The sequence below is a fragment of the Artibeus jamaicensis genome, unplaced genomic scaffold (assembly GCF_021234435.1).
Source record: "Artibeus jamaicensis isolate MK-2021 breed Jamaican fruit bat unplaced genomic scaffold, CSHL_Jam_final contig_465, whole genome shotgun sequence".
Lineage (NCBI taxonomy): Eukaryota > Metazoa > Chordata > Mammalia > Chiroptera > Phyllostomidae > Artibeus > Artibeus jamaicensis.
This window is the reverse complement of record NW_026521843.1, coordinates 16,450,916-16,467,327: the sequence shown is the minus strand read 5'-3', so window position 1 is coordinate 16,467,327 and position 16,412 is coordinate 16,450,916. Positions and strand designations below refer to the sequence as shown.

The 16,412-nt window shown below is 46.0% G+C and overlaps 1 protein-coding gene across 1 annotated transcript in view; it reads left to right on the top strand.

The window, feature by feature from the left end:
* The window catches only part of ALK (ALK receptor tyrosine kinase), a 634,712-nt gene that overhangs the window by 330,142 nt on the left and 288,158 nt on the right, over window positions 1-16,412 (top strand). Inside the window, exon 4 of the mRNA XM_037146752.2 lies at window positions 11,415-11,616. Within this exon, the coding sequence (XP_037002647.2) occupies window positions 11,415-11,616 (202 nt within the window). The remainder of the gene's footprint in view (window positions 1-11,414; window positions 11,617-16,412) is intronic.

Sequence of the window (16,412 nt, the reverse complement as noted above, 5' to 3'; positions counted from 1 at the left end):
AACAAAGAGGGGAAGCTTTCTCCAAATTTTTCAGAGAAAACACAGGGTATCCAGTTAAACGTGAGTTTCAGAAAAACAACAAGTAATGTTTTTAGTATTACTTGTTCTGAAAAAAATACTCACTGTTCATCTGAAATTCACACTTAACCGAGTGTCCTGGGTTTTATTGGCTGACTCTGGCAACCCCACGAGCACAATTCTGCTGGGATGTCGTTGGCCAGATCTGTGTTGAGTGGCCACTCCGGTCGGTCTACAAGAAAGGTCTGTGGGATCATATCATTGTTTATCTTCCAATCTCAGTAAAAGAGAAAGGCAAAGAGAAGGAAGTTGGTCGGACAGTTGAGTGAGCCAACCTGTGGCACCAGCTGTAGGTCAATTCCCCTTCGGACCTTCGTTGTAAATTATAGTAAGGAATTTACATTTCAATCTGTGATCAGTGGGCAGCCATGGAAGAGTTAGAACAAAGGAGCGCCTGACTAAATTATAGCTAAGAAGATGGCTGCAGCTGCTGTGTGTAGAATATGGGGACGGGGGGAGGGAGAGAGGAAGTGAGAAATGGGAAGACCTGTTAGAGGAAGTCCAGATTTTCCTAGCACCTCTGGGAACTCAGCCTAGACATCTTGCTCTTCCCTGCCTGCCTTGGCCCCTACCTCACCTTCCTGCAGGTGAGTTGCCTGTTCTGAAAAACAGAGTTGGAAGGGGCGGTGTTTTGGTGCTCCATTCAACCTTCCCGGTGGCCTTCCCTTGCCCAGCAGCTACAGGGCTCAGTTGTCAGTATTTTGCTCTCTTTCATCAGCAGTGGGGGGCCTGAGAGCCGAGGTGTGTGGATATCAGAGCTTATTACTCACAAGGCTGGGATCCTGTGAGGCCCCCACAAGGAATGCATTGTTTCTGTTTCCTTCTGTTTACCGGCTTTGCCTTTTATTTAAAAATTGCTTTAAATTTTTTTTTTAATTTAAGAAAATCAATAAAATTCACCCTCAAAAAATCTGCTACTGCTTAGCAAAATTTTTAAAACAACATAGAAGATTTGTATACCCTGATAGCTGAGACTTAAAACAAAAATTGAACAATCTGATTCCAGAGCTAAGAACGTCTGTGGGACACGGAAAACTTGGTTCCATGCCTCTAACTCTCCGAAGTGGATTTTGTTACGTCATAGGCACTCTGTCTGGTCTTCTAACTGCAGCAGATACTGGTAGCGCCTCCCTCCGGGCTCTCATTGAATTACATTGGTTGTTTAGTTTTCATTTGGCTTCTCCTTTCTCCCTCGTGTCAGATCAAGTGCTTTTCTGTTTTCCTTGAGGATTACCAAAATGAGCTCTTAGGGAAAAAAAGATTTCTCAGCACTTTAGCTTCTGTTTCCTTCTATTTATTTGCTTTGCCTTTTATGGTCTTTTTTTTTTTTTTTTTTTGGCTGACACCCCAGGACACACATGCAGTATGTAGAGGTTATCAGCTTTTTCCTTTTCCTAAATAAAATCTGTTGGTTAAACACACACACACACACACACACACAAACCTATGTATCTTCCCCCCAAAAGGTTTATTCTTTTCAACAGTCAGAGATCCTGTATATACACGTACACAGCTGACCCATGAATCGTGTAAGGGTAAGGGCCGCCAACCTTCCACGCAGTCAGAAGTCCATGTATAACAGCAGTGGGCCCTGGGCAGATGTGGATTCCCAACCACAGAGTTTGACCCTGGAGCAGGGGTGTCAGCCTCATGGCTGCCTTCAAAGGGCCAAATGTAATGTTAGGACTGTGTAAATGTAACTACTCCTTAACTAGGGGCAAGGTGCTGGGCTGGATAAAATAAGGTGGAGGGCCTTGTGTTTGCCCCCTGTGCCCGAGAGCAAGGAGGGTTTGAACTGCACGGCCCGCTGAACTGCAGTCGACTGCAAACAGCTCCCTGCGTAGGTGGGACTGTGCAGTTCCGACCCGGGTTGTTCAGGGGTCACCTGTAGACTTGTGTGTGTGTATGTAAATAGATGTAGCTACATATGTGCAAACACACAAATACACATGAGTTTCCTATGCACACATACAAGCATAGATATATTTTACCATTCCTAGGGAACTCGTGCCTCTGAGAGGTAATTTACAGAATGCCACCAAACATGCAAATGTACTACTACTTTAAGCTACAACTGAACTCATTATGTGAAGATTAATAATACTGTCAAGAAAAATTAACTCCCTCTACCTCCCTTTCCTTCCTTAATGAATACACTTAGTTTTTCTAATCATTTGATCTCAAACATTGATACCATTTCTCTTCAAAGTGCTTCCCAAAGAGGATGCAGAAAAGCAATAAATCGAAGTCCTGGCGGGAGAGCATAGCTGAGCTAATTCCAAATGTTTGGCATCATGGCAGAGTGAGGCAGGCAGTAAACAGCGTGGGACCGGGACCGGAGATGCCAGGACCTAGCAGAGCTCAGACACCCAGGCATTCTTCTCCCCTCACTGACTGAGTGTCCTTGCCTGCACGGTAAAAGGGTTGCATTAAATGATTGCCAAGAGCTCTAGGTCTTTGAAGTTCTGGAGTCCTGAGTTATTCCAAAGCATGCCAGTGAGGGCGATTCCACCTGCTCTTTCCTATAAACTTCAAAATTCTGCTCTCAAATCTAACACCTGAGTTGAGCCTGCATAGGCAGTAGAATTAGAACTTGTAAAATATCCAACAAGGGGACTCTTTCAGTGACCCCAATTTGATCTGGCCACTTCATAAGGCCGCATGAGCAAAGGAGATTTCCCAATACTGCCTGGCCACTGGCGACCATGCTGGAGCTCCATTTGTGATGTTCAGGGGAGGACTAGTCTGTCTGGGTCCTACCTGCCCAGACCTTAGTCTGTGACCTCTGGGGACAGTCACATGGGTGGGCATGAGACCTACCGGCCTGTTCCTCAGAGCTGTGGGATTGCAGAGATAGGAAAGTGGTGGTGGGGCAACTGGGAACCAAAACCACAGGACGTTTGTCTGGAAACGCCATAGATTTCCATCACGGGTGGGCAGAAACCGGCCTTCCCACCGCACAGGGAGCAGACGCCTTGCTTCCAGGCTCAGACCCACCACTGACACTCAGTGTGAACTTGGGCAGGTACTCCAAGTGCAGCAGGGACCTTGCTGTGTGGCCGCCATGTTTGTTTCTGGCTCTGACATTTCCGAAGTCAGATACGGAATGTAGCATTTTTATGTTCCCCCCCCAGGTAGAAAGACCAATGCAGTAACTCAGCGGAGCCTTTCCGAAAGCACTGTTCTGCCCTAAGGCGCGTTCCTGCTGAGAGGACAGTTTGAAAGTCAGACAAACGGAGAAGACACAAGATTTAAGAGATGATATAAATGTAGATGTACGTATAGAGATATTATTCCCCCTCTAGAATACCTTTTCTCCTTCATGATATTTTTTTCCTTTCTTACTCTCTGCAAATGGTCTCTAGAGCAGAAATAGATTAGAGGAGGGTTTCCAAAGCATATCATGTGGTACATTATACATAATGGCAAAAAGAGTTCTGTGCTTAAAGGAGTTTGGGAAATCTTCATTTTGTATTCCACTCTTGAAGACTCAAAACTCTCATTGGTGTGTTGAGGTTCTCAGAATTCCTGCAGTAAAAGAGCCCGTTTATTTTTGTCTAACCCAGAAATCCTCCAACTTGCTCCATCTCAGAGCATCCTCATAACACCCATGAACACCTTGCGGGGCTCGTGTTCCGTGGAGCGTGGCTCCCTGACTCCGCATCTGGTGGTGGAGGCCTGTGTGCCTCCTGCTGCACTCCTTTGGTCCATATTCCAGCCCATTAAACTTCTGCTGCTCCTTAGGTTCCACCTGATGTGAATGGCATCATAATCACTTGAATAAGTGACAGCTTATAGTAATGATCTAACAGGCTAATCGCAATATATACAATTAGCCAGTAGTGCCAGAATCATGTGTGATTTATTGAGATGGCAATCTGTCCACTCACATTTTTGTTTATTCAGATTCTCACTCAAAGAATGATTAAGAGCCTTCTGGTTCTGAATGGTGGATTGAGTGCCCATTTGTCTCCTCTCCTGCAATCCCACTAAAGTGATAATAAAGGATTTAGTGGAGGAATAAATTCTGAATCGCAAACAGAACAGGAAGGGAGCCATGAGTGATTTCTAGGGCACAAAGAGGGGATGGAAGCTGTCGATGGAGCAAATATGGTCGCCCTGGCTGAGGAGACCCAAAGAGGGGGGTGGTGTTAGAGCAAAGGGGGAGCCCGCCCGCTGGGAGGCACCACGGGAGTACTGATAAGTCTCCTCCAGAAGGATGTGCAAGAAGGAGGAGGCAGAATTTCCTCTACAGTGTTATGAACCCATATGGTCTCCAGCCCCTTTTCAACACTGTTTTTCAGGCTAAAAGAGAGCAGGATGTTTAACCACAGGGGAAAGATAAAGGGAGTTTTTTTTTTGTTTTTTTGTTTTTTTTGTAAAAATTCAAGAGAACTGAAAGAGCTAGGGCTGCCCCTAAGCGAACTGAAAGAATTATGACTACTAGAGCAGAGCGGTGATGCCCACGGTAACACATCCATCATGCCGGTGTTGGAGAGCGGGCACCTGTGACATGGCCTATCCCTGACCTTCGCCATCAGGCCGTTCTGACATAGGGAATAAGCACAATCTACGTACTTGGAAGTTCTTCCAGCGTTCCTAGTCTCTCCTGTGAAAATGTAAGGGACTGATCCATATGGTTAAAAAACAAAATTCAACTGAGAAAATTTTAATCCTACTGGCTTCATTCAATGATTTATGACTGGGCAGCATCTCCTCTAGCAAATAAAAGGGCCTCCAAGAAGCTGTACAAAATGAAAGATATATTCAGAAGGGAGCAGGACTGGCAAAAAGTGGATTGGTTGTGGCAAGGTCACCTTCCTTCAGGAGACAGCAAGGTCTGTCAGACAGTTGACCTCATTAGTGCTGACCAGAAAATTCCAGGTTGACTAGTTTAAAATTCCATTCCTCGGGAAAGGCTAAAACTGGAATTAAGTTAGGTATTACTTCTCAGTTTGGTGATGTGGGGCTTAACACAAGGGACTCTATTTCAGGCAAGTTGTCTTTTTCCCTAACAATACGAAGAGCTCAAAAGCATAAAAAGAAGTAGCAACATTAAAAATTGACATCAGAGGAAACAAAGATAAATTAGGTAAAAGGTTGCTTACATGATAATGCTCTTCAGAAAGAGTCAAGACTGAAAGAGGTGTGGGGAATGAAAATATCGGATAAACAATAAAACGAACCCATCAAAGATAAAAGAGACTTGTCTTTTCTGATTAAAAGAGCCCATCAAATGCCACATAGGAATTTCTATAGAGATAAAGTATAGCCTACCTAGATAAAGTAATTGAAGTTTTTTAGCACATCAGTGTTAAAAATCCTGAAAGCTTCCAAAGAGAAAAAAAATAGATGGACTACAAAGAAATTAACAATAAAAAAATCTCAGACTTCTCAGTCACTGATGCCAAACAGCAGTGAAGCTGGGCATTCCAATTTCTACAGCATAATTTCTAATCTAGAAACTGTGGCCCGCAAAGCTGTCAACCAAGTGTGAAGGCAAAATAAAAATATTTGAGATGTTCAAAAATTCACAAAGAAGTTGGCCCCTGAAGAAATTTCCTCAGGATGGTGGGACTGATGGAAGTGTCCCAGTGAAAAGAAATTCCAGAATAGTTTAAGTGCACTGAATGCCCAGACAGCCAGTTACAAATTAAAACAGGAAGTCAGTGACTTCAAAAAGACCTGATGATTGTCAAGGAATACATAGAAGTGTTAGTGATATGGTAAAAAAAAAAAAAAGGCACATAGAAAATAAATAAAAGAGAAGAAAGAAAGAAGATAGAAAATAGAGAAAAGCAATTAGAGAATTCTAGAAAAACAAACTGCACAAGAAAGTCCTGAGTCAAATATAAGGCAAATGAAAATGTGCCACAGTTTTGACAAGTGGCTGTGTGTGTGTGTGTGTGTGTGTGTGTAAGAGAGAGAGAGAATATTCATTTGATCTTGATACTGGAAACATTCTCCATGGAGTGGGGTGCATTATCGGACCTGTAGAGAAGATTATAAATATAACTCTTGTTCACTGCAGTGCAAAATATACAGTCATCAGTATAAGAGATTTGCTTATCGATTTTCAATGTTCAGAATCAACCTGCAAACAAAACACAAAACTCAATCATCCTTATACAACCTTGACAATGGAGAGGAAAAGCGCAGCTGCCTTGGGGGTGGATGTGGGAGAGGAGAAGCGCAGACAAAGGCAGAGAGACGCACAGCTTCATCTTCTAGTGCAGAGAGTGAGGCCATGCTGTCTGAAGCTGGTGGAACAAGTCATAAATCTGCCATGGAAAGTTAAAAAGGTGAGTAATAAAAGAGTTGAAAGGGATTTAAAAAATCGAGTATTAGAAGGGGGATAGCATCATCGCTCTTACTATACTATCAATGGAAGGAACCTAAATTTGTCGTACTCACAAATACCACTGTGATCGTAATATTTAGAGTCATGAGGCAAAAGAATTTAGGAATCTTTACTTATTTTTTAATAGTTCGTTTTTACTGTATTTTTTCAATACCATTGATCCCCCCCATACCCTCTTCCACCTCTACCCACCTTCCTTCCTACCCCCCAGACCCCATAATCACCACACTGGTGTAATTTTTTGAGACTTGGTGAGAGGAACATCACTTGGAGATAGTTTTTTTTAAAGTTATTATTAGTAGTAGTAGTTATTCTGAACAATTTTATTTCTTACCATATGTATATATTACTTTGGTTTATAAAAGTTGTTGAACACCTGCCTTGTGGCAAGCGCTGTATTATACCAGCCATTTAGCAGCGGCGCCAGCCTTGTATCAGAAGTACCCACAGAAACAAATGACGCGAGGGCAGGAGCCCCTGATGCGTTTGTGTAAATCGGAAGTGAGGAAGTGGCACAGGGAATCACAGTTCACAGAGTATCTGGCCGATTGACTGAAACTCTCAGTATGGAGCCCCCAGAGAGGTGAATTAGGAGAAGCCCTTAGGACTTGGGGGCTTGGAGACCTGACAGGGTTCCTTTAGATTAATAATATTCTAGGCAGGCACATAGAATTACTGACAGTTTGGAGCTGCGGGTCCTTAGAGAGACTGTATCCAGTCCTTTCATTTCACAAACAAAGGAAACTCTGCAGTGGCAGAGCTGGGGCTCAAATCCAATCCTTCTGATTCCGAGTAGAGTGATGATAAAAGGACTTCCAGATTAGGACACCCTCGACGCAGGAAGTCACCGTGTACCGCACACCTATGAAGAGCCCGGAACTATTCTGGACACTTTATGCGTATTATTTAATTTAATCTCCACAAAAGCCATACCAGGCAGGCTATACCCATATCGTATTTGAGCAAACTAAGGTTGAAAGAGTTTAAATAATTCATCTAAAGCCTAGAGCTGGATAGAGACAGAGCTTGGATATGAAAGGGTCTGATCTTAAGGTCCGTGGCCCCTGGTTTGGGGCTTGTGATTTGAACCCTGCTGGCTGGGATGAGAGGGACGCATCCCTGTATACGTGACCAAAGGTAAAAATAATAACCATTTCATATTTGATCATTGGACACATCAACACAGTCCAATAATAAGGAAAACAGGACCCAGTCCAAGCACTGTATAAACAAAGCTTTTACTCTGCTTCTCCACCCCCCCATGGCCCACAGTGGGGGAAGGTCTGAGAGCGGCCAGGGCCAGGCCACCGGGAGCCTTCACATAGCCACAGGCTATCCTGAGCCAAACAAGCAGGAAACAGAAAAGAGGGAGAGCAGAGATAAATTCTCACTGACTTTAAAAGATTTATACTGACAATATCCCAAGGAGTTTATGAAATGTATTCTTTTTCTTTTTCTTTTTTTTTTTTTTTTTTGGTTGAGGAAAACTGCTGATGGAGAGATAGCTCTCAACTATAGAGTTTCATTGAAAATACTTTAACTTCAGTCTCTTATTTATTGATAGTCCAGTTGCACCAAATAAAATTCATATGAACATCATCTCATATATTAGAAGTGGAAAAATCATCCATCTTCCAGTCAGCTTTGAAAGAGCCCCATTATTGAAGTGCTGAATCACAAAGCCTGAATTTACATGTTTCCACACCCAGGTGGGAGGAACTGTGGCGCAGAAAGACCCCAGGTCCCAGCACCTTCAGCTTCATTTTCTCCTGCTGGGAACTTGAGTTTTCCGGGGGTGGGGTGTTTGTATTTGCATGTGTCTGTGTGCACATGAGCACACACATGTAATCTTTTGCCACATTCTTTCTTTTAGAAGCTCTACAATTGGTTTCAATTAGACTTCCCATCAATTTGAATACGTTGGAGTACCATCTCAGACCAGGGCACCTTATGTGTGACATGTGTGGCTGTAGCCTAATCCTGGACCATGCCCCCAAAGTGTCTGGAACAAGAGTCTGTCCCACAGGGGTTTCCAGAACTCTCACCTGCTCTGGACAGGCACACTCCAATCTAGTACAATATTGGAAACCCAGTCATCCTGAGTCTGTTCCCAGCACGGCGCCTGTGCTTAAAACCGTAGTTTACCAAACACATCGTGTTTACGTTCAGTTACATCCTTGCCGAGTGTGGACTGCTGGGGTAGGGTGAGGCTGACTCAATACTGACTTTCCCCCACTGTACCAGATTAATCTTCCTGAAGCACCTCTCTGATGATGTCACTGTCCTGCTCAGAAACCTTTTCTGGCTGCCTGTTGTCCACAAAATAAAGATGAACATCTTCGGCCAGGAATGAAATACTCTTTATGGTCTGGTCCCACACCCCTCACCCTAGCCTTTCTTATTTCCCGGCTTCTCTTCATTACCCTGCTCTGCAGCCGAACACAATGGCACATTTTCTACATGCATGCCTTGCAACTCCTGCACAGCGGATTCTGCCAGTACCTTTGTTTTTCTTGCCCAAGGTCATCTTCGCTATGAATCTTAGTTGAACTTCATGTCTCCTTCCTGGAGTCTCCCAAAGTGCTTTACCTGTGTGTGTTGTGACTTCAGCACCTCTGCTTTTGATTGTAGTTACTGCAGACATCTCATCACCCCTCTTGGACAGAAAGTGCCTTAAAGGTCAGAACTGTGTCTGGTTCATGTCCGAGTCCCCAGGGCAGAGCCAGGGCCTGATATTTGCTCAGAGTAGGAAGGCAGTAAATGATGGCAGAAAGGAGTGAGTAAGGAAGCCAGTGGACAAATGGGTTCGGTTTAGTGCCCATGTGCCTCTTTCTCCTTTCCCATCATCTGAATTCCTGCACAGCACAACTGGGCCACAGGGCACCCTGGTCATGTTTTAGGACAAAGGATACAGCGGAACAATATCCTTTGATAGGCAGAAAGGCAGAGGGAAAATAGCACTGGTTAGGAGTCAGAGACCTGGAATCTGGTCTGGACTTTCAGTTGAAGACTTTGAATAAGTCATTTTTCCATTCTGATCTCCAGTATGCTTTCATAGAAAAACCAGGGCGTTACATTACACAATCACTAAGTCCTTTTTAGTTCAGAGTCGATGATTCTAATCCTCTTATTTTACCTCATGTCCATGACAAGTGTGTCTCCCCCATTGTAAAACAGGGTGATAATGTAGATTATTTACTAAGGGTTGTAGAACACTTTTCAAAGGCCCATGTGCCCAGCTAAAACTCTCTAACAATTACAGAGGGTTCCATTCCCAGTACTGACCCATGTCCCCCATCCAGCTCAGAAACAGTCTTGTGCTGACCTCATCCTGATTTTAATCCAAAGTCACACTTACCTACTTCCAGAATATTGCAAATCTCCAATCTCAAGACAATACCTTCTCCTTGGCAACTGCTTTGCTTCTCCAAGGAAGCCCCCCTCCAGCTCTTTTTTTCTTTATGTGTATCATTCTCTATTGCAGGCTGCTATAGAGAGTCTTCCATTCATTTGCCTACTTGGTAAATTGGGTTATCTGGAGAAGGAGACTAATTTGAGGCACAGGGGATGAGGAGGATGGTAAAAGGCTGAGCACTCATTAGCTGGTTCCCCCTGGAAGCGTTAGGGATCTTGTTGGAACAGCTGCCCCTGAAAGAGAAGCAGCATCTAATGGCCCCAAAATTCAATACAGAAGCGTGGCCAGTGAAGTTAATGCATCAGAAGGGATGCTCTGCTTTTATGCTGACAGTAGTCCCAGGAACATGGGTTTCTTGCAGGTCAGTTCGCCAGTGCTACTGGAAGTAGGGTGAGCTTGCCCCAGAGGGACACTCTGCCACAGGCACGGCACTAGGGGGGATTTTTCGGGACTTTCTTTGTGGAGACCAGTCGCAAATTCACATGACTCACAGAGTCAAGAGCAGAAATGAATCTTAAGAGATTACTAAGTTTAGCCAACCCTTTCCACCCTATTTTATAAACAGAAAATTGAATCCTGAGAGTCAGTGCTTTGCCCAAGATGACTCAGCTAGTAAACAAAGGAGCAGAAGCTGTGATCCTAACTACTGCATAGTAAGTGACCCAAGTACTTCCTTTCCAAGCCACTCAACCGGTCACGACTCTGTGGGAGACTAGAGCCAACCCATCTGTTACTAGGAAACACTGAATTGTCCAACAGCTGTGAGTTGTGTCTCACTTTGACTTGAATGTGATATGGAGAACTCAAGTCAGCTCTGATTTAAATTGTGACCTATAGGACTGCCTGAGATACCTGGAGTGTCCTGGTTTGTGGGGGTGAGGTACCTTGTGTTGATATTTACAAGATGGCATTGATGTCCTGGCTTTTTTTTTTTTTTTTTGCACATTTATGGTGTGAGTGACTCTATCAGGCTGTCTCCCTAGACCAGGATGTAAATCTATAAGAATGTCTTAGCACCTGGGTTGGGGTTCTGACTCTGGTCACTCTTTGGGGATTAGGTAATACATACTCATCTTCCCCTCTTTCCTATGGGACTTTGTTAATTGTGCCGACTGGCTGGCAAAGAATCTGTGAGCTGTCATCTCTACTTTAACTTAGAAGGCAGTTGAAGGTTATTTAATAGGGTGCCTCCTCCCTACTTAAAACTGGGTCAAGTACTGTCCATGCTCATTTCACGTACCCCTGCAGCCACCCTTTGAAATAGATGTTTTCATTCCCATTTTGCAGGTGAAGAACCTGAGACTCAGACACAGAGCTAATAAGCAGGGGTGCTAAGGTGAGAACCTTGGTCTGCTAATTATAAAGCCCGCTCCTCAGTCACCATTGTCTTGCAGGGACAACCTAAGAGACGGGGAAGAGGGCTGGGGTGTGCAAGGAAGTGATAAAGACCTCCAGCATTGCAGACTTTGATGCCACTGGTCTCTAAATCCCACCTCAGAGCTCCTGCTGGTCCACCAGCCTGGACACACCTGCAGAGTCACTTTCCCTGTCTCTCAGCAGGCTCCTTCCTCCTCCTGAACACCTCGGCAAACTCCAAGCACACCATCCTGAGCCCGTGGATGAGGAGCAGCAGCGAGCACTGCAGGCTGGCCGTCTCCGTGCACAGGCACCCTCAGCCTTCTGGGAGGTACGCTGCCCAGCTGCTGCCCCACAACGAGGCTGGAAGAGAGATCCTCCTGGTACCCACTCCGGGGAAGCATGGGTAAGTTTTTTTCCATTCCCAAATTCAGCATATCAAAGGCAATTTGGCTTTGGGCTGCAAATTTCCAAAGTCTGTGACATCTACTTAAAACTCAAAATTGCCCTTTAATGGGTAGGGACCAGATTGAACCATAACTGCTCATTTTTCCTGGACAGTGTCTCAGGGACAGTTCTGTGGGGCCCTCTGGCTGGCCAAGCTGGTGGCCCTTCCAGAGGCCAGAGAACCAGCTGGTAAAGTGGATATTTAATGAGTGGGTATTCATTTCCCAAAATCCAGATGGAACCAAGAAGAGAACAGCCAAGGGGAGTGTTAAAAGGTCAAAGTGAAAGTAATTTAGTATGCTGGAAGGTGGGTTGTACCAGCAGAATTTTGGCGGGAAGGCAAAGAGCAAACTATTGTAACCACCGAAGCAGGTCCTACAGGAGTGTGGGACCCCAGAGCAGGAATGGTCAGGGAGACTACAACAGCATCAATTCAACAGAGTTTGGAACAACCTTTGTTCTAGAACATCAAAGGCTTACACACATGGAAGTCACACCCAGTACTCATGTCAGTGAGCTATTCTGTGCTTCCGGAAGATACTCACCTGCTTACTTAGTGGTCTATTGTGCCTCTCAAAGTGATGACATTAGAAAGCCAACTTGAACCAGGGCATCTCTGTGCCTGCTTTTTTTCTCATTCCATAAGTGTAAGTACCATTGTAAGACCCCAGTTTTGAATGGCCTCAGATCTGATTACTTTATAATCAGTAAGAATGAGAAATCCTTCTTTAGGCGTGTTTTCGGGAGAAAGACCTCTGGTTTTTAGCTAAGCTTAGATTTAGCTTCTCTAAGAAAATACCTTGCAGGGGGTCCCATCTGAACAGCGATGTTACCCATCCTCCACCTCTGCGTGTGCCGGGTTGGGGGAGGGGCGTTCTGCCTGTGGCTTCTTCAGTAAAGCTATATGGCCTCCTCAGTAACCTCTTAGTAATCCACCCCACTCCCCTGCTGACCCGTCTATATTTAGTTGTGCTTCAAAAAACTATAAGCTGCTACAATCCCAGCAGGAATGAAATGTTGGCTTTGAGAAAGATGCTGTCCCTTCCTTTATGAAGGATACATAAACTCATATCCATCTTCTGTCCCCAGGTGGCTGGGGTCTCCCAGCCAGCCCAAGAAGGCAGGAATGTTGGCTGTGGGGCTGCCCATTGTTTTGAAGGAGCTGTTCTCTGGGCCAAGCCTCCCTCCAGCATGGCCTCCCTTTCTTGTGAGAAGTCCAGGTGGTAAGGGCACTCATCCATGGGTGGGCCCGGCGGTGGCCTCAGCTGCTGTGCCATCCTGTAGGCATTTGCTCAGCCTTGTGGACTGTTTGTTCTGCCTCCTGCCCCACAAGCCTCACAGAGACCAGAGGGGGCTGCTCAGGGCTCCTGGGAATTCAGGGCATCAATCTGTTGAGGTGCTGGGTGAGGAAGTGGGGGGACTCACTGATGTTGCAGGGGAAAGTGGAGTTGGGGGTCTCCCTGAAACATCAACTGAGAATGTGTGTGAGTGTGAGGGGAAGAGCGATTTCAGCACTTCTGAGCAGCAGGGCGTGGTCCCCTGTGCGGTGCAGTTAGTGTGACAGCCGTAGGGATTGCAGCGAGCTTCCCCCCTTCATCTTCCTGTGCTCCCAGCTTCCAAGTCAGTTCCCTTTTAGCTGATGGGAAAACAGTCAGAGAGACAAAACAGGACGTGATATGGCCCAAAACGGACCCCAGGTCTCTCCATTCCTCATCGGTGCTTGTTCCAGGAAACCCATAGCCTCTCAGCAGGCACTCAGGGGAAGGGAGCATCAAGAAAGAAGCCTTAAGACAGATGAGCCCAGGGGGCATGTGATGGCTGTGTCCCCCCACATGTGGTGAAAACAAGGAGCATGGCCACCTGTTTCAGGGTCTCTCCCCTGCCCCCCACACACTGTCCAGTGAATGTTCTTCCCGTGGTGACTCTCCTATCACCAGAGCTGGTCTGACACCTGGAAGGTGGGAGTTGCAGTGGGAGAGTGGGAGCAGGGGTCAAGGGCAAGGCCATGAACTCAATGGCTTTGCCTAGGGCTGCCCTTACCCTGACAGGATCTCTGCCTCAGGCTGGGCTCTGTGTATTGGGTGCACAGATGCTCTCCCCGAGCCCAGCCAGAGCCATCTCGGAGTCTGGTGATGAGCAGGTGTGATTCTAAATTTAAATTAAAGATGGCTGAGCCAGCCTCCCTGCCTCCAACGAGATCAGTGTGGTGAGGATGGGGGTGCAGCTGAAGGGGCGCTCCACAGACTGTTCTGCTATGTGGAGGAGTTCTGCTGCGCTGGGCACTTTGGCAAACTGCAGGGCACAGGCCCTTGCCCAGCAGTTCAGAGAGCTCTGGGTATTTGTGTAGAGCTGGATCCGAGTTGCTCAGTCCTGGCATTATTGACATCTAGGGCCAGGCAATTCTTTTTGTGGACATTGTCCTGTGCATGGTCCCCAGCCAGCTTCCCAGGCCTCTACCCTTGAGATGCCAGTACTGGTTGTGACCAAAAAAAAAATGTCTCTAGACATTGCCAGATGTCCCCTGTGGTACAAAAGTCACCTTCATTGAGAACCACTGAAATAACCAGAGCATTTTGGAGCTGGGAAGAACTGTGGGATCTAACCAGTTCAACTTCATCATTTCACGGGTGTGGGACCTGAGGCCCCAGAGAAGGAAGGGACTTGCTCCATGTCATGTGAGGCATGTCAGTGTTGGCAGGCAAGTGTCTTGAGCCCTAAACTCATGTGCATGTGCCAACCACTGTACTAAGTCCTGGGTTACAAAGATACATAATGCCCAGTCCTTACCCTTGAATAATAACAACTATTGCTAACACTTATTAAGCACTTCCTAGAGCTGCTAGCCAGTCACTACTGTGCACTTCACATGCATTTTCTTATCTAACACTCAATAACACAGAGAAGCAGGTGCTATTGTTATCTTTCATCTTACAGATGAGGAAATTCAGTGGCCGGACAGAGTGGAGGGGTCTGAGCTGACTAGTCTGACTTCAGACTGTTTGTACCCACGGCTGCAAAGGCTCGATTAGTCCAGAGTAGTGCAGCAGAGAAAAATTGTTATGCTGTGAATCAAAGCCCTGAATATAAGTCATAGCTCACTGTTCAATCATCAGTTCAATGAACAGTCATTTATTGGCTACCTTCTATTTGTTAGGATTGTAGAGGCACAAGAAATACAAAAGGCCAGCATTTGATGGTCCACTAAAGGAAGTTCCATGAAAGAGCTCTATGACTTTAGGCAAATCCCATCCCCTTGCAAACCTCCATTTCCCATCTGTACAGTGGAGATGGTACTGCTGGTCCTGTTCACGTGGTGCTGTGGGGTCAGTTCAGTAAAGGGTGTAAAGGGTTTTGCACCCTCTGAGCTGGTTGCATATGTAAGAAGCCATTAACACCTTAATTGGCTCTGCATTGCTCAGAATTTTGGCACAAATGACTGAGGCTTGTCCACTCTCAGATTGTGGGTCAGTGTCAGTCTCAAGAATCCTTTGGTTTTGAGATCCTGGGCAGTTTGCCTCTATGGAAACTCACCCCTTTTAATGACAGAGATGCCCCCAACAGCACAGTTTTCAGTGTGGCAAGGGGGACACAGTGAAATCCTGGTGGTAAGCACGGTGATGTCTACAAATGAGGCTGGCTTCTTCTCAGAAGAGAACATGATGGTTTGGGGACCACTATTTGGAAAATGACATTCAGTGTTTACAGTAATGAGGCAGGAAGTTGTCATAGCAAAGTCAGCTGGGGAGAGCCTTATGCAGAGGAGTGGGCTGAGGAATGACAAGTCAGAGAGGCCACCAAGGCCCCACAAGCCATGAGTCATGAGCAGGCAACATCAGGGGGAGCAGCAGCCTGCTCGGAGGCACTGGAATTGGGAGGCTGTCAGAGAATCCCAGCAGCTGCTCCCTTCCTCGTCCTGGAAAGCAGCGGCATGCATGAGGTCTAATGAATCACAGAGTGAGCGCATGCCGGCCAAAATGGCCTGGCTTTGGCCAGGCTTTCCCAGGGCACAGATGACGACGATGAGTGCCCAGCCTGTTCATCTGCTCATCTAGCCAGCCAGAATGGCACAGAAGTAAGGAAGCAGAAAAATGGGCTGTCAAATAGCCTAGCCCCACTGGCCACAGAATCCAGTAGGCATAGGCTAGGGCATCTTTACCAGACATTAGAAGCCACAAAGTTCCTGTGAATTAAATGGACATGATTATAGCTATTTAATATGGTGAGTTGTGAAATGGCATAGGAAAATGGCTCACAATTTGCCGAATTGTAGTAGATATTTAATACATGCTAGATCCTCTCTAGTTCATACACTTGTTTAACAACCATGGATTTTGCGCACCTACCATATAACAGGTGCTGGGAATACACAGTTGAAAACAACACAGACACGGCTTTCAAGGAGCATCCAGACCAAGAAGGAACACACAGGCAGAACAGCAACAGCACATGCTCATGCAGACATTTTTAAGTTGGGTCCCAGGGATATTAAAAGGCTAAGCTAAAACCACCGGCCAGCAGGCCAGCACAGGAAGCCCGGCCCCTGCTTCTGCCTCCTATACTTCCTTGCCTTTCTGCAAAACCTGTTTTGGAAAGAGCAGTCCAGCAGGAATGGGCAGTGTTAAGTCAGTGTCTTCCTGGACTCAGAAACACAAGCCCAAGTGCTGGTGGTGTTTCTGGCTGCAGGAGTGACTCTCCAGGGCCCCGTCCAGGACATCCATCACTAGATCGCTTCTTCTCTGAGCACACGGCTTTCTC